This window comes from Ixodes scapularis, unplaced genomic scaffold (assembly GCF_016920785.2).
Source record: "Ixodes scapularis isolate PalLabHiFi unplaced genomic scaffold, ASM1692078v2 PGA_scaffold10__122_contigs__length_95168666, whole genome shotgun sequence".
In the NCBI taxonomy this organism is placed as follows: domain Eukaryota; kingdom Metazoa; phylum Arthropoda; class Arachnida; order Ixodida; family Ixodidae; genus Ixodes; species Ixodes scapularis.
This window is the reverse complement of record NW_024609836.1, coordinates 69,808,274-69,834,462: the sequence shown is the minus strand read 5'-3', so window position 1 is coordinate 69,834,462 and position 26,189 is coordinate 69,808,274. Positions and strand designations below refer to the sequence as shown.

At 49.0% G+C, this 26,189-nt stretch overlaps 1 protein-coding gene across 2 annotated transcripts in view; it reads right to left on the bottom strand.

Moving 5' to 3' along the window:
• LOC8036520 (dual specificity protein phosphatase 10) overlaps positions 1–25,310 on the bottom strand; it is a 37,653-nt gene extending 12,343 nt beyond the window's left edge. The window contains exons 1-2 of one of the 2 annotated variants that reach the window (XM_040207226.2): positions 25,027–25,310; positions 7,186–7,786 (exon numbers count right to left, since the gene is read on the bottom strand). In XM_040207226.2, the coding sequence (XP_040063160.1) occupies positions 7,186–7,747 (562 nt within the window). In that variant the 5' untranslated portion in view covers positions 7,748–7,786; positions 25,027–25,310. Of the gene's footprint in view, positions 1–7,185; positions 7,787–13,482; positions 13,670–25,026 lie in introns of those variants that run through there. The other variant, XM_040207225.2, reaches the window with a different exon arrangement.
• Positions 25,311–26,189: the final 879 nt, after the last annotated feature.

Genomic DNA, 26,189 nt, shown 5'->3' with positions numbered 1-26,189 from the left:
CGCAAACAGAAAAGCGCCGAGAGCCAACGGGCAAAAACGAACCAAAGAGCTGGAAACTTGCGATCTTCTACATCGATTAAGGACCCAAAAGACCCGCTAATTAATCGCGGCAGGAAGTCCTGCGGGCGCACCGCGTAATGGACACCCTCGTATAGCAAACGAGCAACAAAGTGTAAATGCCGAGTGACGTTTTCTCCCCCCAACTCCCGACTCACGCCCGAACCTCCGTGGTGCTCCCCCGAGGCTCCCGCAGCGCGGGACCCAAAGAAAAGAAAAAAAATAACAAAACACGAGCACGCGGAGTCCAAACCTCCCCGCGAGTGTGACTAATACGCTCCATTGATTGTTGGGCGCCGAACGGAGCTTGTCCTCCGGGGAGGTGGGTGGGTGACTGGGTGGGTGGGTGGCTCACACGCACACACACACACCGAACCTCCGAGAACGGTGGATCCGCCGAAACGTCTCCCTCGTCCGTGATTCATCGCCAAAGCGTCATCGCGGCTCTCCTTTGACTCATGATCGCGGGGTCCAAGTGACTAAACGGAGACTGCTCGTCCCTACCAGCAGGCAGACGACAACGAATCTCCCGCCACGTGCCTCTCTGTGTATGTGTGTATGGATAGACGTAGAGTATACAGTCGTGGCCGACACGTCATGTCTTAATTATCCGGCGAGCGGTGCTCTCGCCCGCGGCGCTGCTCGGCATGTGTATATCAATGAATGACGCATTGGAGTGCATCGACAACGGATCGGCTATAGGTATTCGTGGCGCGATGTCTCTCGACACTGTTTCACTGAGACGGCGCCGGAGTTGGATATCCGCTTGCATCGCCGATGACAAGACTCGTGTATCGGTGTTGCAGGAAACCAGACGGGGGGCCGGCACGCCTTGGACGATGACATGGACTCGCGTCTACAACCCCTTCAAATTCCTTTCGAATGTATAAAAATTCAAAGTTTTGAATTTCATGCAATAGACCACAAGAAAACAAAGGAATAGAGCTGTTGAACTATAAAAAAATTAATGCGAAACGGTAAGATACCAACGCATGGTAGGAAGAACAATACTGATGAACTAACCCTGTCACTGAAGAACAACAATAAATACACGTCCCCAAACATCGTTACTCCGCATGCACCTCGAAAAGGTGAGGCGTGCTTAAACGTTACAAAACCGCGCCCACTATCGTCGGCGGCTCGAAAACCCCAAACGGGTTTTCCAAAGCTTCATGTAGCGATCAGCGTCGACGTGGGAGACGCTCATGCCCGCGAACCTGGCCACCAGTTCTCCGAACGAATCCTCCGATGAGCAATCAATCAATTGACCGCGCTGATTCAGGGTCAGGCCAAGATGATTTTTATTTTTATATTTTTCCGTTCTGCCCTAGCTTATATCCTCTCCCTTTCCTGTTGACCTTTAACGTCTCCTCTTTGACGAAGATTCAGTTGCACTGAAGTCGCGTGGAGAGTACAATTGACGTCAGCGCAGGATCGAATGCGCAGTTGGGAAGGAACCTTGCAAGTATACATACACCTTCTGATCGCAGCTAGTGTAACTTTGGGAGATCAATATCGACACTAAAAAGCGAGCCTAATCCGCTTATGCGGCAGCATTCCGCGCAGAAATCTGTCCATTTATCATTCTTCGCCCACCGTCAATGACCACCCACAGATGACGCATAACAAGCGGGTGCCAGCGGGCAGCCGAGTCACCGTGGATGCAAATCATACTAGAAACGAACTGGTCCTTTATCGAGGTACCTACTCATATACTTCATATGATTGGTCCCCCCGTGGCCATCAACCTTTTGTCATCCTTGCGGAATGTACGTTGTCTCAAGGTGGACGTCCAACCGCCTTGTCTAGCCTCGTGACAACCCCCACAATCTCTGGGCCACAGCGACCAATGCCACTTCATGACACAGCGAGATCACCATTCCAATATACGTTTGAGTGAAATCGTCGTTCATGGACGCGCATAAGCAATCCTTGCGGTCTTATTTCAAGGCAGACGTCCAGTCTCACGGCCGCTCCCACGGCCCTTCCGTCAGATCGCTATAGACGCAAGATAACACGATCGGCGACGTTAAGCGAGTTCCGATATATACTTGCAGGGTCAGATACGACGACGCATCACCGAAACGGCCGAAAGGGCGTGGTGGTTCGTGTTGCCAAACCACCAGGGACGCGGGGTACAGTCAAGCCCCTTGCTTGCAACGATGGAAGGAGGAGAGGGCGGGGAGAGGTGTGACTCATGCACCTGAAGGCGGTTATACAGCCGCAGCAACTTCCTGGGGGCCGTGAACACACACATAGCGCTCTCTGCTATTGATCCACGTGATTCAGAGCGCGCACCCAGGTCGCTCTCCACATGCCGAGGAGGTCTCCGAGGAGCTGCTGCTGCTGCTGGCGGTATCCCCCTCCCTCGAGCGTTACCATGGGGATCTTCTCGGGAAGTGTCTCGAGGCGATGGCTTTCCTTTATTAATCGGAGATGGCGCTTGCTCGAGCGGCGTTCGTCAGAGAAATAATACACCTTAACCGGCGGCATCTGTTCGTAACAATAAATCCTTTTCAAAAGTCAATCGAGCAACAATGGCAGTCTAGGGCTAGGTGGCGCAAGCTACCCCCCGTTACAGAGGGTATAGCCATTACCATCCATGAGCCACGAAGCGTGGGATTGGATCACAGTCCTCGCCGAACGTTGATGCCGCCTTCATGCTCAGAAAAATATGGCGGACTTGGATAATTGACGCAACAACCGCTTGTAACCGCTTACTACGAGTACAACACGTGCCATTTAACGTGTAGACCTTAAATGTTTCCCATATGCGTATATTTTTCTTTTTCTTTTAACGCATTATTTATTTACCCTGGGCTCGATATAATTCTGACGATGTTATAACTTACAAGCAAACATTTATCGCCGATATATATTAGGTTTGATCTCGAAGAATAGTGCAAGAACCTTCGGTCTATATAAGTAGATCGAAGATGTTTCCAGGGCGGTTTCTCGGCACACGCGCGGTCACAAGCCGTCGCAACACAGTCAATCTCACCCAATCGCGGATGTGTGAACCGTCCTTTAGGACATTTTTGGAGAACACCGCACCTAGGTTGTCGCAAGATGACGGAGTTTTGAGTAAGATGTCGGGCTCTCGGATAAAGACGCAGTGAAAAACAGTTGTAAAAATAAACAAAAACCGCGCAAAAAAAAAAAAAAAAAGAAAGGCAACAAGATGCGGCACATATATGCCCGATTTTCTTGCTGTGTAAGTTAACAAGCCTTTGGCCGTGCAAAACTTGTATTACAATCAAAAGCCTCGGATCGAGTCATCCATGGAATGTATGAAATATTCGCAGCTTTCAAGCAGTCTGCATTCGATGGCCACCAAGCAAGTTCAGAGAGTATGGGTGGTGGTGAAATAGGTGTGCAACGCGACGCGATAAGTTGTCAGCGTCTCAACATTTTGCAGGACACCCCAAACGCATTGTCGTAAGATAACGACGTATTGAAAAAAAGATGCCAGACTCTCCGACAAAGACGCCTTGAAGAAGCATCGCAAGGAAAGACAGCAAGAATTGCGACAGAGTTCAACAAGCTGCCGCATCAGCGTACGTTTCTTGCTGCGCATGGATTACAACCCTTTGGCGAAAACTTGCTTTACAAATTACGATATTGTAGGCAACCTATGACACATTCGCTGCACTCGTAGATTCCACAATCTATAGTCGGCGAGCAAGCCCACATAATCTGGTTTTGTGATAAAACAGGCATTTAACGCGACGCAATAAAGCTGTCAACACTTCATGGAAATCCCAATTCACCAAAACACGACTTCTCATCCTTTTCTTTTTCGAACGAAGTTTTTTGTCAGCAACGTTCCGTCCATCACCGCCGGCCCCGCAATCTGCCACGCTTCGCCCATATGTTATACTTTCACGAGGCAATAACTCTTTCTCGAGAGACGATCCGCGTCCGTCACCATCACGTGGTGGTGGTGAGACGGACTCTCTTGGTGACTCGTCCGCGACGTTCGCTGGGTCACTACAGTTCTAGCCGGAACCGGCCTGGTGAGAGCACGTCGTCGAAAGCGACGGCTTTATGAAGAAGAGTCCCGGGGAATTACTTGCGCGCACGGCGTTGGATGGTGTTCCGGTTTTGACGCGCTTCTTCATATGCGTCATAAGCGCCGTTTGTTGCCGCCGCCGGGTCAGCCGCGGCCGAGGAGCCTTGCCGAGTTATTGGGAAATCCTTTCGCGCGTTGAAGGGCGACGTCGGAAGAGGGAATTGTTTGGAAAGACGACGCGGGCAGCGAATGCTCGGACGTGCTTTGCTGACGTGCTTCCCTGTTTGAACTCCTTTGAGTCATCGGCAGGGTCGTGACGCTGTTGGAGGACAAATGAACGTCGGATTTACTCGGGTGGGTTATTCCTATCCAGGAAGCTCTAAAAAACGTAACGGACGAGAAAAAAAAAATATAACGTGTTTGCAGTCAATACCAGGTCCTGAGTGGCCACGTCTATTGAACGGCACCTGTTCGTCCTTTTGTTGGAGCGCGTGCAGCAGTGTGAGTTCGAGTCGGATGCTAGCATGTCGAGTCACAACCCGGCGTACTAGATCTAGCAGGTTGCTTGGGAACTGTACATTGCATGTGCATTCAGTACATTCCTTTATATCTAGCACATAGCCGTCTGGATTGTTGCTTCTTCATCCAATTTCCTCTAGATGGCCAGTAGCTTCTACTTGTTCCGTCTGAATTCAGTAGCTTATACTTGTTTGTTTTGCATCCAAGAGCTTGTACATCCAGCAGCGCATACTTAATTGTTTCTCCTGCATCAAATTTCTTATAGATCCAGCTTCAACATCCAATAGTGTCTACCTGTCTCTTCTCGCACCCAGTAGCATTTACTTGTTTCGTCTACATACAGTAGCTTCTAGTTATTTCTTCTTCACTCAGTAGCTTCGACATCGAAATAGCTTCTGCATCTGGTCTGTATGTGTCAATACGTGAAAACACTGCTTCAACAGTCCTAAATCGTCGCTTTGTTCAGGCTACTCTTCCGAGCTTCTGGCGACATTCCAAGACAAGATTTATCTGTGGTTGTTTCAGCATCCGAGTAGATTCGATTTTCTACACAGCCATGCGCCCGGGTACAACAGCCAGTTGCTTTCCAAAGGTTCAACCCATCTCAGCGCTGAATGTACTCTCTTTCGACGTATACATTGCAACGCCCAACACCAAAACAAATGTCCAATTCTTGTTTTTGGTCTCGATATATGTTACAGCGCCGGCTTCCAGAAAAACATTCAATGCGTGCCTGAGGTAACCACCTGCCACTCGCAATATAACTTTAGTTCAATCAGGACGATGGACATAAAAGTTGCAGAACACGGCGCTCAACACGCAGCACAAACGAACGTCCGATGCCCACTGCACGTCTACACTTGCCATCTTCGAGATACTTTCAAACATGAACACGGTAACGCCCCTGCCTGCTGGAAAACGCCAGCGGTCAGAAGTGTCCGACCGACGCGATGCGTATCACACCACCATCCTTCTGGCGAGAGAAAGTGCGTCCAGGGGAAGGGAGGAGGTCCCCTACGTGAGGGCCATCCAAGGCTGTCCACACACGCCAAGGCTAGCCAAGGCCGGCCGCCGCAAGTCAGCCGCCAGGATTTTCCCTCCCAGCTGTGAGTCAGTGAGTGCTGCGCCGCCGCCGCCACAGCAGCAGCGGCAACGGGGAGGTGCTTGGGCTACGCACACCGGGCACGACCGCATTCCTGCACACGCGGCGGCGCTTGCAGAGTCGCTCCAAGCGCGGCGGACGATAGGTCCTTGGCAAGGCTGCCTGGCAGCCCCGGGACATGCGGGAGACAGCATCTCCGGCTCGAGGGCGCCGGCCCGCTGATCATTGCGACCGAGAGACCGTTCTCCTAGTCGATATACCGGTCCGGGTTACCTCCTCCTCGAAGGCCGGTTCTAACGAGCGGTGTACGCGCCCTTAGAGGACGGTTTAGCGAGACTTAAGCCCTTTGCAAAGCGCGCTTACGCGGGTGCCAGAGGAGGCATACATTTGCGTGACATCAGTCGGCCGGGCTTATGGTCGCTGACTCATGGGCTGCTTTAGCAGACGGAGTAGGTGAGCGGTGTTTAGCAACTTCCGGTTCCTTAGGAAATTTTCTTTATCTGTTGACGAACGACGACGATGATCTGCAAGCCTGTAACTAGTGTGGAGGTTTCAGAACTATGCTGGCACAGGTTTGCAGCTCATTGTAGTCGTTTGTCAACAGTGAAATAAAAGTTCCCAAGGAACCAGAAGTTGCCAAACGCCGCTCACCCGTTGTCCTCGTTGAAACAATTCGTTTGGTGGTGTAAAATTACCACACGAAAAACACGTGTCAATGACTGATAATGTGGCGAAGAGACAAGCGAGCAACAGCTAAGGCTTATCAAGGTCCCATCGAGTAAACACGACAATGCCGCAATATTGTTTGTCATGCCAGGATTTGGAGAACGATGTGAATATTATCCGCGTCTTTCGGTGTTAAGAAATACCTATAACTTCTACCCATTTCTGTAGCTCCTTGTGAGTATTGCTCAAAAGGCACCATAAATTCCCTTGTACTGAAGCAGGCAGTCTTTTGACGTCTTCAAACGAGGATCTCTCGCTTTAAGGGCTGCAACCCCCGAGGTTTGCCATCTAACGCATAAACCGGAAGTTTTTCTGCAGACGCATATGTCTAAAGTGTACGCACGTTAGGTCGATGGCGCAAGCAACGCCCGTGCAAAAAAAAAAAAAACAAAAACAATGAGCAGTAGAGAGTAAAAAAGAATGCCCTTTGTTGGCTGCAAGAACGGCCGGCCGTCTTTGAGAAGACAGGCGCGGCCACGGCTCTCGCTTTCTGATAAAATACCTCTTCCAAAGTAGGAACAAGAATGCACACCTCTTGTCGGCGAACTCTGTCATCATGGCGTGAGGAGGTCATAACGCCCGACTAAGACATTACGCCATCAAGCCATTTACAATTTTTCATCCCTGTCGGCAAAAGAAAAACAAGCATAAGAGGTGCGATTTTTCCGCGTTCTGCGTGTGGTCCTCGCCAAGGACACCGGGAGGACAGGACCTACCCGACCTGACGTCAATCCTGGCGCGCTCCCAGAACAAGTCACAATCCGCTCACCTTTGAGCACGGCCGGCTTGGCGCCGTTCTGGCAGAGCACCGCGAGCACCAGCGACAAGGAGCTCGACGGCTGCGGACACTCCAAGTCTCCCGTGCAGTCGTCGTAGACCACAATGTCCCGCGCGCGACGGAGTTGCTCCCTGGCCTGTCCGCACGCCACCAGATCCCACAGGGCAAGACGTCCTTGCTGCAGTCGCCGTCTCGTAATGCGGTCGCCGCAGTTAACGTTCACAGCAGACTTGATGCGGCCCGCGTTGAAGCTCAGGAAGGGCCGACAGTCCACCAGGAGTAGCCGAGGTCCACAGTCCCGGTACCAGGAGTCGACTAGTTCCGTGGGCGTCAGGAGGCGCACGACCCGTCCGCAGGGTTCGGAGGACGTGGCACTGCTGCGACGACGGTAGGGGAGCAGACCGCCGCCGTTGGTACCCGACGTCGACGAAGACGTCGTGGACGACGTCGTGGAAGACGTCGCCATAGAGCGTGGCGCCAGCGGGAGTTGGAGCTGGCGTGGTCGGGAATCCAGCATGGCGCTGGGGACGGACACCTTAGCTCCACAGGACATACGTTCCGGAGTGAAACCAGGAACTGGGCGACAGGGCTGCGCGAGAAATGAGAGACAGACATCGTACTTAATATCTACTACTTCGCTCTCCACTTTTCCTTCACAAAGAAGTCGTGCTCTTACACGAGTTGCCTCAAGGCGCGACTCTAGCCATGCTTCTGACGCGAGTAAAGAGCAGATCGAGTCGCGATACTTCGTCGATAGTGACACTCTGTCGCTCTCTAAGAGGGCCAATCAGAAATCGACTTTGGACCACGTAACTCCGCTCTCTGCCATGGAGCACACAGAATACTTGTGCCTTTTCCTAATTTCCATCGACACCACGAGGAGGAGGCTCGGACGCTCGTAAATTTTGCGTCGGGAGCTGTAGAAGCATGCGACAATAAGAGCGGTGAATGTCAAGCATAAAAAAGGCGGAAAGTTACCTACATGACCTTTCCTGGTATGGGCCGAACATAATTTAAAGTATAGACTGAGTAAACTTGTATGCGCCAGCAAATTTACTCAGTACCATGAACCAACTAGCACAACAACGTGCCTTGGGAAAGTATAAACCCCGCTCGTAGAGGCCTGGCAGCAACATATGTTTCGGACAAGGAGGAGACAGCAAGATGCGTAACATAACATAGCATAAAGAAAAAGAAAAATAAGAAAAAGGGAATGAGTCAGAAGCGAGCAACGCATTCATTACAACACGATGCATGGGAACTCCTCAGTTTCAAAAGGTCAAAATGCGATGGTTGAGTCAGTGTGCGGAACCTCTGACCACTGCATTGGACTGTAATCCGTTTTCACCTGGCGATAAAACGCACTGCACTTTAACCGTTTTTTTTTTTTTAACTAGTCGCACATCTATCTTTCGTCACGATGAAAGGGGGGCGGTCGATTGGTCCGGCGTAGCTCGCACCTCACTGTCAGCTAAAGTGTGAACAGGGGGCTCCATACGCGAGGTAAAGATCCGGCCTTCGGACAACAGTCGTCGGTCAACGGCCTCAAAAGAAAAAAAAGCTCAACCCGCACACCCTCTTCCGCGAAACAATCGCGGGGGGAAACCTGACGAATTCCTGCAGGCACGGGACCGACTGACCGACGCAGCAGTGGACACGCGTTCCAACAGGTTTCGACAGGTTACCTACCCGGCCGCCTCGCCGATTCTACAAAAGGGAATTAGCCGGCGAATTTCAGAACCGCGCGGGGGCCCCCTCTGCTTCCGGGCACACTGTTCGTCGACCGAAGGGGGCGGCGTTGAATGAGTCGACTCGTAGCGCTCGCTGCTTCTGCCCTCGGGGTTCGTGTACGCTCCCGGCGATTGGTGCCGCGCAACAGCGGCGGAAGGAAGCGGTATTTTTAGCCGTCACAAACAGCCCGCTGGGCGCTACCGGGAACGGCTCCTCAGAAGCCGCGCACTGCACGGTGGTGGACCCGAGGCTACGTTCATATACTTGGCTCGGTTATTCGCCTCCTTGATGGGCGGTGACAGCTTTAAGGGGCCGTGCAACGACATTGGGAAGAAAAAAAGTTTCTCACTTTACACACTCACTGGCATTATGGGACCCAAGCACTAGCACGCAACGCCACTGACCAAGAAGCGTCTTTGTCGCCGCGTAATTTCGAGGAAAAAAGCGGACTTTTCTCTTTCCTTTTCTCCTTCGCGAAATTTGATGACGTAGTCGCCAGTTCCATTGTTGACGCGGAACACCTGTGGTGACGATATTAAAACGCAGCTCATACAATGAACAGGAGCAACTTGCGACTATTCGATTTCGGCTCGTGACGATCAGTACCTCGACAACTAACGCCTGATTTATAGGCTATACGAATGTCGAGAAATAGTTCCAAGCGGCATTTAGAAAATTATTGCATCGCCCCTTTAATGTTCCGCCTCCAGCGCGCGCGGCCAAAGACCGCAGGAAGGCAACGGGTTCGTGCCGGAGGCGGAGCTCATGCTGGGTTCTTAACCTGCCCGACTACTCTGACCTATGGGAGAGGATCGGTGGCTGAATGTGTTAACCCACATCGCATCTTTGAGCCCGTGGAGCGAAGGCTTGCGCCGTATTTATAACCAATACCACATAGGAGGAGGCCCGCGCACTACGTCATCGTTACTGGACCTCCCGACATGTGAGACGCGCTGCGGCGGCGATGAGGTGGAGGCCTCGTCGTTTCAGTGATATCGGTATAACCCTGGGATTCTGCAGGCTCAGTCCCCACCCCTGGCCGCCTCGATCCGGATGATCATCGTTCCGGCGTGCGGTCGTGTAATCACCGCGCAGTGTCATGCACATTGAAAACCCCAGCACAGCGACGACTCCACTTTCTAAATTTCTCCTCCATCTAGCGGAGACACCGAGACGTCCATCGGCGCTGACCGAGTTCTCGCTGTCTAGACGAACGCGAGACGCAATTTTTAGAACTATCCGAACGGACAGAGCCTTCTCTTGCTTGGGACACTGTGAAAGCAAGCACCACCAACGTTGTATCGCACGAGCGGTGTGTAGGATGCCGTTCAGTATACGATTGGCGTCCCGTACGATCTTGGCGTTCTTTCTCGCGCTTCTGGGGTTCTAATATGATATGCTTGCACACACGCACGCGCCGCCCTGGTGGGTTCCTCAGCTTAGGGCACCGTGGCTTAGGGGCATGCCCCGCCCGTCAATGTCACGAAAATTGTAGCCAACCTGTCGCGTGAGGCAAGCACAAGAGGAAAGACTGGCGTCATCACATGCCAAGGCCATCGAATGAACGTCGAAATGACGTCATCCCACTCAAAACCAGCACCCCTACCGGGAGCAGCTTTTACGTGTAAAGAGAGAGGAAGGACCGACACAAAGTGTCGAAAATACCAGCGCCCGTGGGTCTTTTACCCACAATTCTCGCGAGTCCTCTCAAGCGTGTGCGAGCCCGGAGACTGAACAGCGACGTTGACGAAAGAGGTAGGGCAGAGCGGAACAATTTAAGTCTACAATCTCCCCTCCCCCCTTTACAAGAAGGATGAGCGACTCACCCCAAAAAAACCTTAGTGTACTAAAAAAAAAAAAAAAAAATGAAAGCCCGCAGCTACCTGGCGCGACCGCCGCAGCCCACGGTCGGAACTGTAGCTTGACAGTGCGGTGAAAGGTATACGTGCTGGTCGGACCAGTCATACCGTCGCTCTTTCGTCACGTGATCACGCCCCCGCCCATACCCTCGTAAAGCAATTCTGGCGTGCCTGCTATGTTTAGACAACGGGAAGTTATTCAGCCCTAACGGGCGTCTCTGCCGTAGACGAGATTTGGCCGGTGCGGTACCACCGCTAGCCTGGGGGGTCTTTAAAGGCCGACAACCAGACTAGAGATTCTGCAAGGATGAAGATCCTCCGCATCGTGGGGAAGGAGGAAACAGGCAATGGTGGACAGGGTAGAAGGTGGGCAAAAAGGAGGCGAGGGAGTAGTGAAAAGCGCGAACTGGTCGTCGGTCTTTGACGCGATTCTTTAACACGACCGCACGCCGGTACGATGATCATCCAGATCGAAACGGGCGAGGAGAGGATTTGAACCCAGAGTCCCCGGAGCCTGCAGCGTGAGCTTTCGCTGCACGCGCGCTGAAGCTCACACTGCCCTCCTACATAGTACAAGGAAGCAACACGCTCCAGGACAGCGTCCACAGACGGTTTTTTTGTATGTTGCAGACGTTGAAAAAGGAAGCGGCCGGTCGGTCCGACAAACGGGCAACTCCCACCGCACTGTCAGCTTGGAGGCGAAAACGAAGCACGGCGTCCGCTCCCTCTCCGAGAGCCCGCGGTCTGAGTCGGAGTCTGAAATTAGCGCCTCCTCGGGTCTCCCGAGAGGAGCGGGGAGCACCTGGTCGAGGACCCTCCGGGGGTTCTAGCCTTGGGTCCGGGCCAAGGCAGCGGCGGGTGACTCAGGCACGGCCAAAAGGGGTCCCCTCCCTCCTGCCGATGCACCTGCGACGACGCTACAGCGCTCCGCCGCCGCCGCCGTGCTGACTCAGAGAGTTGCGAGGAGACGTTCGAAGCTCGCGCGTTGCGGAACGGGAGGAGGGAGGGTGCACCGCCGGGCTCGGTTTGGCGCTCTTCCGGAGCAAGGTGACGTGCCGCATGGTTCGGATTTTGCATCGCGTTTGCTGCCATTTTAAAGGGATAGCTTTAAATAGGAACCTTGCATCAATCTCGATGCTTGTGGTGGTGTCGGTCGCGCGAAGTAGTGAGGCCATGTAAGACGGTGTTAGCGACGAAGTGCGGTGATTATTTTAATTTGTTACCGATAGTTACGCCTTTTTGTCGCTTTCGGGTCTCGGAGGCGAAGTGACGGCCTACGGATCCCCGGGAGGCGGGTACGAACCCCGGCCGAGGTTCCCGAAATCTGACGGAGGCTTATTGCGGAGAAGGCGCCGCGTGGCTGAGTCTTCGGTTTAATGCCAAAAGATCCTCAAGGGGTCGCAATTCATCCTCAGTCTTCGGCTGGGGTGGTAAAACCAGATGCCCAAATACGTTAATTAAAAAAGAAAAAAAAATTTTTGTGCCCATACTCCGTAAAGTGGCGTCAACGTGTTTTTTTTAATTTCCGCGGATGCAAATAGAATAGGAGAACCCCAGTCGAACTTCAGCCGAGCTTTGCGACAGAAGTTCGAAAAAGTGGAACCTGTGTAGCTTCGCAACATCCTTATTGATAACGTCGGCAGCCCTTCAGAAGTTGAGACAAAGCACAAACAAAACACCTGCTTTTGCAAAAAAAAAAAAAAAAGTACACGTGGCGTTTTTTTTTAGTAAATTTTGCTGCGACTCTGCTGTTTTTTTTTGTTTTTTTTTTCTTCTAAAGCTATGGGTGTCATGCCAGCCAACACGCCAATAACATCAATACATATTTTAAAAAAAGAAGGGTCTGCAGTATTTTTTTTTTTCGTTTTCCTTCGAAGACTGCGCAAGTCCACAAGTCTTTTGGTGACGCCGTTAGTGCGCGTCGCTACATTTCCTTGTTATCAACTCATGCGTTGCCAACCGATTACGGCTTACTGACGAAGCACGGAAGATACGCGGTTCGTGTTCATACCGTGTAACTTATTCCGAAACGGCAAGTCTCACGTTTACTTCGACTCCTCCGAACTGTACAGGGCAAGAAAGCACTAAGCAGAACTTTGCTTCCAAGAAAAGCACAGGCGATAGGTGCTACAGAGCTGCAGGTCGAAGACAATGAGTGCAGACTGAAGGTCTACGGCTTCAACTAACTGGGAGTTATCAGAAAACGTGACAATACTGCACACATAAAAAAGCAAAAAAAAAAAAAAAAAAAAAGATAGAAGCAACGAATTAATTTGTTCTAACGAACAGGCAGAGGTATCAGTTCGGGTAAAACCCCCTGATAAAATTCACGCTTCGCATTTCTTTGGAGTACCTACTATCATTGTTTCGCGAACACCCAAACTCGTGCATTGACACATCTGACGCTATACTTGTAAGACAAACTCAAACACACCAAGACGGCTTAAGTTCGGCAAAGACAACAAAGGCAATGAAGGCGCGTGCACGGAATGGGACGAGAACTTAGAAGGCTAACTAACTCTCACCTGACAAAACCAGCAATGTGCGGATCGGAGACAAAAACTTCAGAAACAATATTAAGAAAAAATAAAATAAAAACGCGGGCTGGCTTTACGCCAAACGTTCCTACCAGGTAGATATAAAGACAAACGCATCATAAATAAAATAAAAAAACGGCGTCTCGCACGACTGCACTTACCGGCATTCGCCAGACTTTCGCCAGACCCGTGGTGCGCGGCTTCTAGGAAACTATTAACTGGACGTCCGAAGTCACGGAGGTGTCATCGGGCGAAGCCAACGTGGGCCGAACCACTATACTAGTACCACGCCACGCCGTAGTCACGAGACAATGCTGCCCGCTACCCGCGGAAGATGACCTGTCACCCAAGGTGGCAACTGTAGCTCGCAATCTGAAAACCCTAGGGGTTTTCAATACAGGGGAAGGGGGGGGGGGGGGGGGTTCGAGATGAAAAAGAAGAATAGAGGGGGAGGGAGAGGCAAGTTATCGCGGATGGAATGTCCACAAACGAATGCAAAGCCCCCCCTACTCCGGCCGACCGATCGCGCGTGAGTCAACGTTTGCGGGCCTGACTCAGGGTGCGCGCCGCAAGCGATGAGATGTTCGCGTATGCAGGTATGGCAAAAAGTTTTTCTGCGTTGCGGAAGGAATGTGGAATCGCTCCGCTTTTTTCGCCGGAACGGCTGACATCATGGAGAGGTGATAACGATTGTGATGATGATGATAATGACAAAAACCCCGGTGGAGGCGCCAAAAAGGGTGGAGGGGTGTTATATCAACACCACCCTGATAGCAAGGAGGAGAGTTATAGCAACACCTCCTAGCGAGCAATGCAGTAGTGCTTAACTTTTGAAGTCACCTAAAAGAGGCAAACACGGTGAACAGGGTGCACACAAGTGCTGAGTCAACGTTTTCTGTGGGGACTCCGGCTTCGTCGGTGAGAACGAGGGCTGATCCGAGTTCTACGACGTTTTACCTGACCCCCAAAATTTGAAAAAAAAAAAAAAAAGATAAAAACAGCTTTACTGTGTCACGTGTTGCGACTTTATTTTTTTACTAGGTATGTATACGTTAACTCTTTTTTTTTTCTTACTTTCACTTCCCTCCAACAGACAAATTCAAGTCACGCGCACTCGTACATAATAATACCGATAAAAGAAAGCACCGCGTCTAGCTTTCCACAGAATCACCCCACCGGAAGCAAGAAGCAGTTCCGGTCCTAGTAGTAGACTGGCGTCACTTCCGGCCCTGGGACTTTTGAGTCGGAACCGCTTAGACCACGTGACAGCTTGCCGGCGTCCGTGGGAAATGGAGGGGAGTTGAAAGCAAGATGGCGCCGAGCCAGGTGCCGGAAGTTTGAAGGCCCTCGTGCAGCAGTCTTCCCAAATTCTATGGTCCGTTCCAAAGGTTGCAAGAAAGAGTAGCGAAGAAAAAAAAAAAAAAAAAGAAAAATTCGTTCACTTCGCAAAAAAAAAAAAAAAAGAAAGAAAAGTTTAAACATTTTTGCTACCTTGTTACGTGACGGGTCCTATTCACGATCGTGAACAATGCTAGTGACAAAACGTTCGTAATGGTCTATCGTATATCCGTTCCGAAGGTTATTAAAGAAGATTCTCTGGGAATATGCTGTGCATTTCCTCGGTATCCTTGAACCCCCGTTCCTAACACACCACTGTACCTCAAACTAGTCCAATAATCGCGGTTGCAAGACGAGACTTATCAGCGAAAGTGTTCCCGCGTGAGCCCCATTTACGACCGCGTTGTTCGTAAATTCATAAAAAAAAATATCCTCAATTCGATTTACAATATTTTACACAGCCCTGGGCGATATTTTTCAAGTTACCAACAATCTGGTGATGCATCTCCGATATACATTCTCGCGATCGCAATCCCTTTCAACGCCCGACTGAACAATTCAACACCGTGATTTACAGCGGGGAGAACCGTTGTGTTACTGTTGCTCATCACCATCGTTAAAGCATCGCCCTTTTTTTATACTTTATATTGAGAAGTGCATGGCCGCTCCAGCCTACAATCGCCGCACCAAAATGCCAGAATTGTTTTCTTTTCCCCCGACAAGTATATAAACGACATACTAGACCAATATTCCAATAGTCGCCTTCTGAACGCGGCCATCTTGAGCCGCCGTCACACTGCAAATATATAATACAAAAAGACAGTTTGTATAGACACTGCCCGAGGCCAGTTTCTTCCTTGTATGACAATACCGTCACATTAAACAATAAAAAAAAAAAACTGTTTACGGTCATGTTTGAAGCATGTATGAGGCAAACATGATTGCAACATGCGTGAGGCATGCATCCGCAGGGAATTCTGAATGCATCTGCAGAGAAACTCCGTGTCTTTCGTATGACGCATGTGCAGTCTAACTGCGGCTTTAGCCTAAAAATAGAACTAGTTGTTTTGTTTTTTTCTTTACTGGATCAGCTGCATTAGACGTTTAACGGACACTTTTAGAGCAGAGTTGTGCGCTTGCGCCGGCCCTTTTCACGCAACGACGAAAGCTCGAAACTACGGCTAGCGTCCGGAAGGAGAGAATGATGGACACTTTACCGCGATATTACTCGATGTTCGCGAAGAATGCAGCAATAACGCGTGCGAATGTTAGTTAAAAACGCTATATTTGGGGAGAAAAATATACAGAGGCGGTACTAATTCGCGTACCTCCCCTCACAACCGACGACCCGCGAGAAAAATACGCAACTGCTGGTGAAGGGTCGAAGTGAAGACACCTAACTTGACCTCTTTCTGCTCTGTTCCGCACTTGCAAGTGAAGGCGGTTCACGCCAAACGTGCTCTCATGTTTCTCTCTCTATCCACGATTAAGGTTTCCAGTATTTCGTACCGAAAAACACAATACAGATGTACGTCAGCATTTTTTTTTTTTTTTTTTTGACCGACGAAGAACATAATTGCGACGAACTCAGTTTTACGTCAATGTAATAATAATATGCTTCCTAAAAATTACGAAATCATAGCGCATTACTTGCTGTTAGGGAAGCTGCGAACTTTTGTCCAACCTTGCACTGAGGTTCGATAGCTCGCAGAACCTCCGATCTTTAACACGAATTTAACGAAGTTCGACCTTTCAAGAGTGTTGCCAGACTTTTACACCAAATTGTCGGAACTTCCAGGGGAAAGAAGATGTATGGTAGTTTGTCCATCTCGATTAAATCGGAATTTAATTGGAGATTAGTTAATTGTTCGATATAGAAGCTTTGGCTAGGTGGCGCAGGTCGCCGCCCGATTAAGAGGGTTCAGCCGTACCCATCCATCCACCTCCGCGCAAGCGTCGAAACGAATTGTGGCGAAGTTTATGCTCCAAAAAGCTCGAACCTGGTCGTGCTCGACCTTCCGCAGTTTCGCAACATCCTAACCATTTCCTATTTCGGAGTAAACTGTCTCTCCCCCTCCGTCCCTTTTATTTTCTTCATAATCCGCGCCTGTCAACGTCTTCACCTGTTCCCGTTTTGCCCCGAAAAAGAAATACGACGAAAGATATCCTCGACAGCTGTCTTGCGCTATTGTTGCGGCGCTTCCTAATGTTGCTCAAGCGCTTTTTTTTCTCTCTCCCGCTGCGTGAACAATTTTACGTCGTCAGATCACTTCTGCAGCTTCCTCAAATCAGGGTGCCACAAATAAGCTAGACAAAGGCGTAGAAGGGCACACGCACACACAGAAAAAGAGTTTCAGGGCACATGGCTAGCTAATAAAAGATCATTACATTAAAACCCATGGACAGGAAATGCGGGCTTTATTTAATAGGGGCGGGCATCGAACCCAGGACTGCCTGCAACGTGAGCCTTTAGCAGCTACACGTGCTCCGTAATGACGTCTGGGGCGGCAGAGGCGCAAGCCTCGACTTCTCTAAGCGGTACTGACCAGTGTCGGGAGTAACGCGTCCCATGCAACGCCGTTACCGGTAACGCGGAACTTTTTTTTTAGTAACGCGTAACGTATTCGGTACATTTTCAAAACAGTAAATGACTTGCGTTACTTATTCTGAGTAACGGGTAACATAGTTACATTACTCGTTACATATTCTTCCGAAAACCTAAAAAAATAAAAATAGCACTTCATCTCTTTTTGGGCGTCAAGCCATGTGAATCAGTTTTGTTTTGCGTTTTTCTAGCGAGTATTTAAAGGAGCAATGCAACAATTTTTGTAATTTGTACAAATACCGCGTAAAACGGATCCCTAACGTTAATGACCTATAAAACACGCGTTCGTTTTTCACCTCACGCAATAGAAGTCCCAGAAAAAAATTTAAGAAAAACGAGCAGCATTCACCCCCTCAACTCGCAGCCAGAACAAGCGGCCACGTGATCTGGAGCCGATTATATGCCGCCAATGTTGATCATAGCCACGCGCTGGGGTTGGCAAAGCGCAGGACACGCGCTGAGTTCCAGACATTGTTATGGCTCGGCTATTGTCGTCGTTGCAGCGATTGGACACGGGTTACAACCCGAATGCTTCTCGAGATAGCAATTGTCACGAGCCCAAGTCGAGTGCCCACGCAATGCTCGGGTCCAATCTATGAGCCGCATTCAAATATCGTCACTTGGGTGTACTGCGATCCCCGAGTTACGTCATCAAATTTTGCAAAGGAGAGATTGAATGAAAATGATCGCTTTTGTCCTTGAAATTACACCGCAACAAAGGCGTTTCTTGGCCAGTTGTGTTGCGTGTGAGTATCCTTGAGTCCCAGGTGTGCCAGTAAGCTCGTGTAGAGAGAACAACATTCCAATTGAATATCGTTGCACAGCTCCTTTAAGTAAAACTGTAAACAAAAAAGAAAAGAAAGTAAGGTAATTACGTTTAGTGTGTGCATGGACGTATTAGTTCATGAAATATGGCGCTTATGGATATACCTGTTCCGTCAAAACAGTAAAACATGTTCATTCACAGTTTCAAAAAGAGTACCTCAAAAGTAACGTGTCTTACTTTTTATCGGTAACGATAACGCGTTCCTTTTATTTCCAAGTAACGAGTAACGTATTTCGTTACTTTTTTTTTTCTTTTCTGTATAACGCCTACAACACTGGCATTGCCTCGGCATTCCACGTGACCACTTGATTGGACGTGACGAAATCAGACGCCTCGGAGCTTAAACAAAAGGCTGTCGTGTCGGACAGCGAAGGCCGCGGTGTCACACCAAGAACGCAACAACGCGTCAGCAACCGTGGGAACAAATTAGACGGGGAGTTTTTTTTTTCCAGAGGTGTGTTCCCGCTAATGCCGAGGTCGACACCGGCGAAGGAAATCTCGCCGTGTCGAGGGGTGGGAAACCGGAAGCCACGCAAGTACGCCACTTCCGGGAGACGGCAGCCCGTCCGTCCTCTCGATGTCGGCCCATAGGAAGGAGTGTACACTAACCGGTTTCGAACCGGTCGCGCCGAGACGACACGTTCCCTTAGTGTCACTTTCCTGCCGTCTATTGTGACACCACCGTTTAAATGACGCTCGCGCGTTCGGAGATGAGCTGCAATTTGGGGATTCTATAGCGCCCCTTGGTAAAAGCGATGCAAAAAAGGTATACACCAATGCACATTTAAAAAAACGAAGCACACTTAAAGTATATTTCGATTATTTTCATTTGTATCTTAGTGGCACGGTTAGCGCGTCGTCGACTCAGTTCGGCAGCCAAGGTGTACGCGATTAAACTATACGAGTAAATTGTAATATACTTTGCGAAGTATCTAATAAAGGTACAAAATTACGCATGGTTAATTGACTTCAAACTGGTGTTTTCAATAGGGCTAAACATACTTTTAACGTACCGTTGGCAGAGCAATCAGCGTACTTTTGCACCGAGTGCGCACTTTTAGTGTGTATAATGCGCATGTTTACTGCATTTAGTGCACACGTTTCGTGTACCTAGTGCGAACGTTTCGTGCATCTATAGTGCACACGTTTCGTGTATCTAGTACATACGTTTCGTGTATCTAGTACAGTGCTAATCACACTTGTCTATAACGCGCGAGCGTGCGGCTTTCTCCGGGGAGCGCTAGACTGTTGGCATTCGCGGAAACTAAGTTAGTGACGTGGCGCAACATGGAACGGCCCGGTCGAGGGGTGTCCTGCCCACTCTATCAGCTGGCGGCGAACGCGGGAGGCTGCTCGCACGCTTTTCGCAAACATCATTGCTCGAACGATAAACGAACTAAAGCATGAAGGCGTATCAACGATGTCGTCATCAAAAAACAAAAAAAAAAATATCATAAAGCACTTTACTTTTATCGCTTGTAAAGCTGATAGAGTGGGCAGGACACCCCTCGAGCGGGCCGTTCTAAGTTGCGCCACGTGACTAGCTTAGTTCCCACGAATGCCACCAGTCTAGCGCTCCCCGGAGAAAGCTGCACGCTCGCGCGTTATAGACAAGTGTGATTAGCACTGTACATACGTTTCGTGTATCCAGTAAATACTTTTAGTTTCTATATAGTGCAAAGGTTTAGTGTGAATATGTGAATAATTTGTTTAGTCTAGTGAATACTTTTAGTGTAGTACGCATGTTTATTGTATTTAGTGAATACTTTTAGTGTAGTACGCATGTTTATTGTATTTAGTGAATACTTTTAGTGTAGTACGCATGTTTATTGTATTTAGTGAATACTTTTAGTGTAGTACGCATGTTTATTGTATTTAGTGAATACTTTTAGTGTAGTACGCATGTTTATTGTATTTAGTGAATACTTTTAGTGTAGTACGCATGTTTATTGTATTTAGTGAATACTTTTAGTGTAGTACGCATGTTTATTGTATATAGTGAATACTTTTAGTGTAGTACGCATGTTTATTGTATTTAGCGCATACTTTATTGTATTTAGTGAATAATGTAAGCATATTTAGTGCATACTTTATTCAACTGTATTACTGTCTTAAGACAAATAGATTTCTCACATACAAAAAAACCAAAAGGTCAGCCTGCCCGAATACTAATCCACTACTTTGCAAGGGGGCTCAGGAAGAAGTGCATCGATGTAAACTGTACATTAACAAAGCCACTTTCCTGCTACAAAATTACTCGACTCAAGTGGGACTCGTAAAAATAACGGGAGGATTTCAGCGTCGTCAAAAGCTGAGCCGACGCTACCAGGTAGTCGGGCGTTCCTTTACACCCAAAGTGGTGCAACAGCCTACACCGAAGAAGGTGCAACACTTCTTTCCGAGTGGACAGGGGGCCATCAATACTCCGTATATTTCGGGGGAAAAGAAATCACTGCCCCCGCGGGAAGTATTCCGAGATATCTGGCTGAGTCACTATCGCGTCACTCATATCGATCGATCATTCGGGGGAAAAAAAACAAAAAACAAGAAAACATTAACGTAGGCGGAAGCTCCAGTAACCGGAGGGCAGCATTTTATGCGAGTCGGCAAGAGTGTGCGATATTTTCGTGGTTAATACTTAGTAAATACTACGTGTTTAAAAGCGGAGATCTTAGACGCGGTACGGACTATATATACAAGATTTTTTTTCCTAATATCGTTTTTTGTAACTAGATTTCACGGATTTTGTGTGACGTTGTTATGTGAAATTTATTTCTGTACGACTAAGCAGTCTTGGACACGTTACTTAAAAATATATATATATATATTTCAAGTACAGTATCTTCGTTAAAAAAAAGTATTCAATTAGATTACTCGATTACTTGAGAAGAAAAGTAGATGGCCGTTATTTGGAAAAAGTAACAGTTACTTTTCGGGTCACTTCAGATTTTCGTGCCGGTTTGAAAGCGAGTCTTTCGTACCATCCGCTATGCAGAGCGCAAGTATCGTCTGCCACTTTTGCATCGGTTGTGGTGACGTCAGAAAAACGCCTAGCTCCGATTGGCTCTGATTAAAGAATAGTGGGTAGACCTCGAGGCAGCTTTCTCTGAGGTCCACCCACTATCCTTCAGTCAGAGCCAATCAGAGCTAGGCCTCTTTCTGACGTAACCACAACCCCTGCAAAAGTGGCAGACGAACTTTGTTTTTCTTTTTGGGCCGTTTGATGTACACAGGGTGCGGACAACAGTCCGGAAATTACAATAAGTCAGCTGCTAGCGAGGCGATGTGCGGGCGGAGAGAGGGGAAGGGTTAGGGGGCAAAAAACTTGGAGCGGGTCAACCGTTGGCCGAATAGCAAGCACAGCGGTCAGACAACAACAAACAATTCCCACTGTCCGAGAAACTAGCCGGGCGTACACGATGTGTCATGCGCGCGTTCCAGTTATTATCGAGGACAGGTGTCGTACTCCTTGCTCGCTCGCGTGCATTCGACATCAACACAGGAAAACAAACAATCAGAAACGCTTACACGCGGACGAAACTTTCAAAAAGTGTATGACACGCCCGGCATGCGGGTTTTTAGACTGTCAAGTCGGGCGACTTTGAGTCGTGCTACGTCGGTGCTCGCTAAGCCCGTTGTACATCAAGAAGCGTCCCGAGCTTCCGGAAGTGAACGACTGGGGATGGTTTAACAGTGCCGGCCACAAACACCCGACAACACCGATGAGAATACAGGCAAAAAGACACCGTTCAAAAATGTGCACCATCTGGTAGCTGCTGCGCCAATTATCCGAGTCTGCCCATGGCATCCGAGATATATACTCTGAGCATGCGTTGGACACGAGGGCTGCGTCAGCATTCGGCGAAGACTCGGATCCAATCACACACTTCGTGCCCGATGGATGCTAACGGCTGTACTGTTTATAACGGGCGGTAGCTTGCGCCACCTATCTTAGAAGTTAAGAACCAAGAGGATGATTTTCTTTCCATCGCCAATTTGCTTACACTCTGCAATTTCGTAACTATCACCAGGCGGTGTGCGATATCACCAGAATGACCTTCGGGGGAGCGAGCAAGAAAATAAACCCTAAAAACTTTACCTCCCACCCCTTCCCCCCGCCGTGGGAGTGGGCAATTTTCCTCTGGTCAAATCTAGTCGTCGCTACCCCGGCACTGGGCTCACTGGGACACAGGGTGGAGATTTTGGGCCGAAGCCACGCAGGAGGCAGCCCCAATTTTCCTCTGTCCCGCCCGTCTCCAGTTGTGTCAGTTAGTTGTAAGTCCCCATTCAATTCTCCCTAGTCTTCCAATCTCCTCTTTGTTATTAAAATGCACTTATCATCCACTCTTGTCTGCAAACCCCACCGCTCTGGCTAAATCCGTATCCCCCCTCTGGGAGGGCGGGAGCAATCCCTGTGCACCTCTACACCACATGTTCTATTCCCTCGTCTTCCCCTTGGCATACGGCACACCGCGTATGCATTCCTCATACCTTGTCCTATATGTCCTAGTCCTCAATACTCCTGTTCTAGCCTCGAATAACAACGAGCTCCCCCGTGAATTATCATAGCAATGTTCCTTCCTTATTTCCTCTTTTCGTCCCCTATACGTAGTTAAAGCTGATTTTCCCTGCATTCTTTTCTCCCACATCTTTCAATCAACTTCGTTTACTTCCTTTTGTTCACAGACGTAGTTTGTTCCACCCCCGCACTTGACTGTTTTGAATTTCAGTTTTCGGGTTCTGCTAGGTCATGAGTGTTCAAACGTTTCATGTACAGATGCTTATTAACCTTTCCCGCCCATCGTGTATCCTCAATTGTGTACAGTCTTAGTTCAAATTTCAACCTACTGATCGCCTCTCTAACCTCGCAAGATGCCCAGCTCATGTCTCCCTTCACCCTTCAATGGATGGGAGCTCCGGGGTGCTTGCCACGTGTCAAGGAACGGCGGCCGCCAATGTTGCCTGATGGGGTTCTTAAAAGAGTATAGATCTTTCCAGCGGCAGTCTCGAACGAAGCGAGCGGGAAAAAAATGCTGAGTCACTGAGCTGTGGACGCATGCGCAACGTCCGATATACCGCAGAGCAGATCAACAGCGCATGCTTGGAAGGTGTTCCACAGCCCAGCAGACAAAGATGGCAGCGCGCAGGAGGCGATTTCTGCAAAGGTCTATAGGGCCTTACCAGACTAGCGCGGCAAACACCGATACCTGTGCGGAGAAGACTGTTGTAGGAAATGAGGAAAATTGTAATATTAGAAAAAAGACCCCAAAAAACTGGATGGGTTGGACGATTGAACGATGCGCGTAATTTGGAGCAAAAGTTAAAAAGGGACAGGTTTAATACATGAAAGAAGATTGCGGGCAAGCTGAAGTATACTCGACATGACGCAAGTTTAGTCATGTCGAATCGCTGTTTCAGGCTTAGTCGAGTTGAGGGGTGTATGAAACTGGAGGTATACAGCAATGACTAAGCACTTTGGTTAGCGGGGATATACGGCACAACTGCCAAATGATTCCGTCATGACTCGAAATGATGATTACGACTAGAGAATGTCCTCGCGCGAGCCATTGGTCAGCCGGATCCTTTAGCATTCCAAGCTGCGTTTACAATGAAGGTTTTTTTTCGAAACGATGCCATGGATGATGGGACTAAAACGATACTGCCTCATCATATACGGCATGATCCCATCCCATCATCACAAACATTGGCTAGGATTCGCGGGTCATTCAGTGTACTGCGCGATCGTGTTAAGCCTCACTTAAAAGCAACAAAAACTTCCACTCACATGAGTCATTACTTGAATCATAAAGTCGGCCGCGGTATAGAGTGCAAGCACCGACCTTCATGTAAAGTACGTATAACATTATCGTAGTCAACTATGACAAAGAACAGCTCGCGTCTACGGAGGTCAGTGAATAACAGCCGACGGCTCGAAAAGTTCAAACGACAAACAACGCTATATGTAAAATACTCTTCCTGGTGCAAATAATAATACACAAAGAGAAAGTAGAGAAGGAAAAAGAAAGGCTGAAGCAGAGGCTGCAGCAACCAACTAGAGAGCAAAAACAGGAATAATAATTAAAAAAAAATAAGGAAAACAGAACGTCTATAGCCTTGTTGCAACAGGCGTTGAAGGGCACAGCTCGGAACCTTGTCACAGCGAGCACCGCCAAAGCACGTTTCTCAAACAGAAGTCAAACTACAACAAATATGCATAGAGCAAGAGCAGACTATCTCGATATAGAAAAAAGGGGGAGGCCAACTTTTTTTTTTCTTATTATTATCAACAAACGCGACTAAGGTACTGCGATTACAGAAATTAGAGCGCAGTCTCGTCCGAGTTTCCTGCGTTTGCTGGAATCAGTACACCACCTAAACCAGATACAGACATGCCGTTAATTTCTGTGTGAAATTAAGTGGCGGTACAACAAATTCAAAACAAGACGACAAATTTAAATTTTAGTTTCCCTAACTCAAAAAAGGTAATGCTCGTTATCCAAGGTGCATAAAATTCGTCAAAGGAAAACTTCAAAAAATAAATAAATAATAATCGAATGTATTTCAAGCGCACACTTAACTTAAACTTACACTAGTCGGCGCATTCGCGCTAAGACAGCCTTGCCTAAATCACACCACCGTGATTTCAAATGTCAAAACTGTTCGAAAAGTCGCCTGTTAAAGCTGTAGACACTTCCTGATAACCGATAAAAAAATTATTTACGAAAAAAAAAAAAAAGAAGTGACGATATAAAATTACATGTGGAGCAGCAGGCGCGAGCCACGGTACACGATTGTCTTTTGTCAAAAACAGCCGACAAACAAAACAAGAATACAAGCCACTGAAAGTCTACTTTGCCAGGACGAAGTACCCTTTAGTCTTCGTGAAACGTCGCGTGTTTACGAGCTAGAAGAGCGAAGGCAAGTTTGAACTCACCTGGGAAAAAAATGTGCGAAGACGACCGTTGCTACGACGTTATCGAAGCAAGGCAGCAGGTAGGACGTGAAGAACCAGTGCACAAACTAAGTTTCCGTCGCTTATCCGACTGCGATCGGGGAGGTCGAGCGGTGTGGCGTCGCACGGGAAGCGAGGAACCGTACTGAGTAGTTTCTGGGCGACGCGAACTGCTGCGCTCTCGCCCAGCGATGAGTCACGGCGAGCAACGGCGTTGCGTAGCGCTCGCCCCGACGCTCGCGGCAGCGAACAAGCACGCGGTTGGCACGAATACACGACGGCAAGGATGGCCCGCCCGAGGCGCGTGACGTCAAAGTGACGTCACGTCGCGACGCCACCTGCGCCATCTCGGGACAAGGAGGAGCGGTGGAGGCTGACGTCACGTTCCGGGGCGGGTGCTTGCCACGTGACTCGACGGCGGCAGGTTTGCGCAACGCGGCGCTGGGGTCGGTTCTGTCTGGTTTTTGTTTTTGCGAGTCGTCTGCCTTCACTTTGAATGATTGGTGCCGCCCGCTGTAGAAGCAGATGCTGCCGGCGCGGGAAGGGCGTGTGGTCATCGGCCGCTATTATTTCCCGTCCCATTGCGTTTTATGACCGCGTCGTTTTATGGTGACATTGAGGGACGATTGTAGGGGGACTGCGCGGCATGTCGGTGTCCGCGAGCCTGTGTATAGCCTTGGCTTAACTTTGACATAAAAAAACAACAACAAAAAAAATCCCGGCCGTCCTGATTTTGAGGTTGTAATCGAGTCATTGTACATATAATTGTGCCGCAAAACATGAACCCAGAATACAAGGAGACAAAAACTACTTCCTTTCACGATAAGTTCCAATAGCAGACGACGCAGCGATTCGGTGGGACCCAGGGGATTCATCAGGAATTGAAATTAGGAGGGGTGTCTACATTTTTAGGGGGGGGGGGGGGGGGGGGCATTCAAAATAGAGGAGTCGTTGCGAATTAAAAACAAGAAAAATGCCCCCCCCCCAAAAAAAAACAAACAAAAAGGGCTGTGTAGGGAAATTACTGGTGGGACCAACCAAAATCACTGTGTCTGTGTTAATACATCTGCCAGGCTTTGGCTGCGGTCGTATGGTGAAACGAAGGACGGGTGTGCGAGTGGCAGTTTGAATATAAAATTGCTGAGTC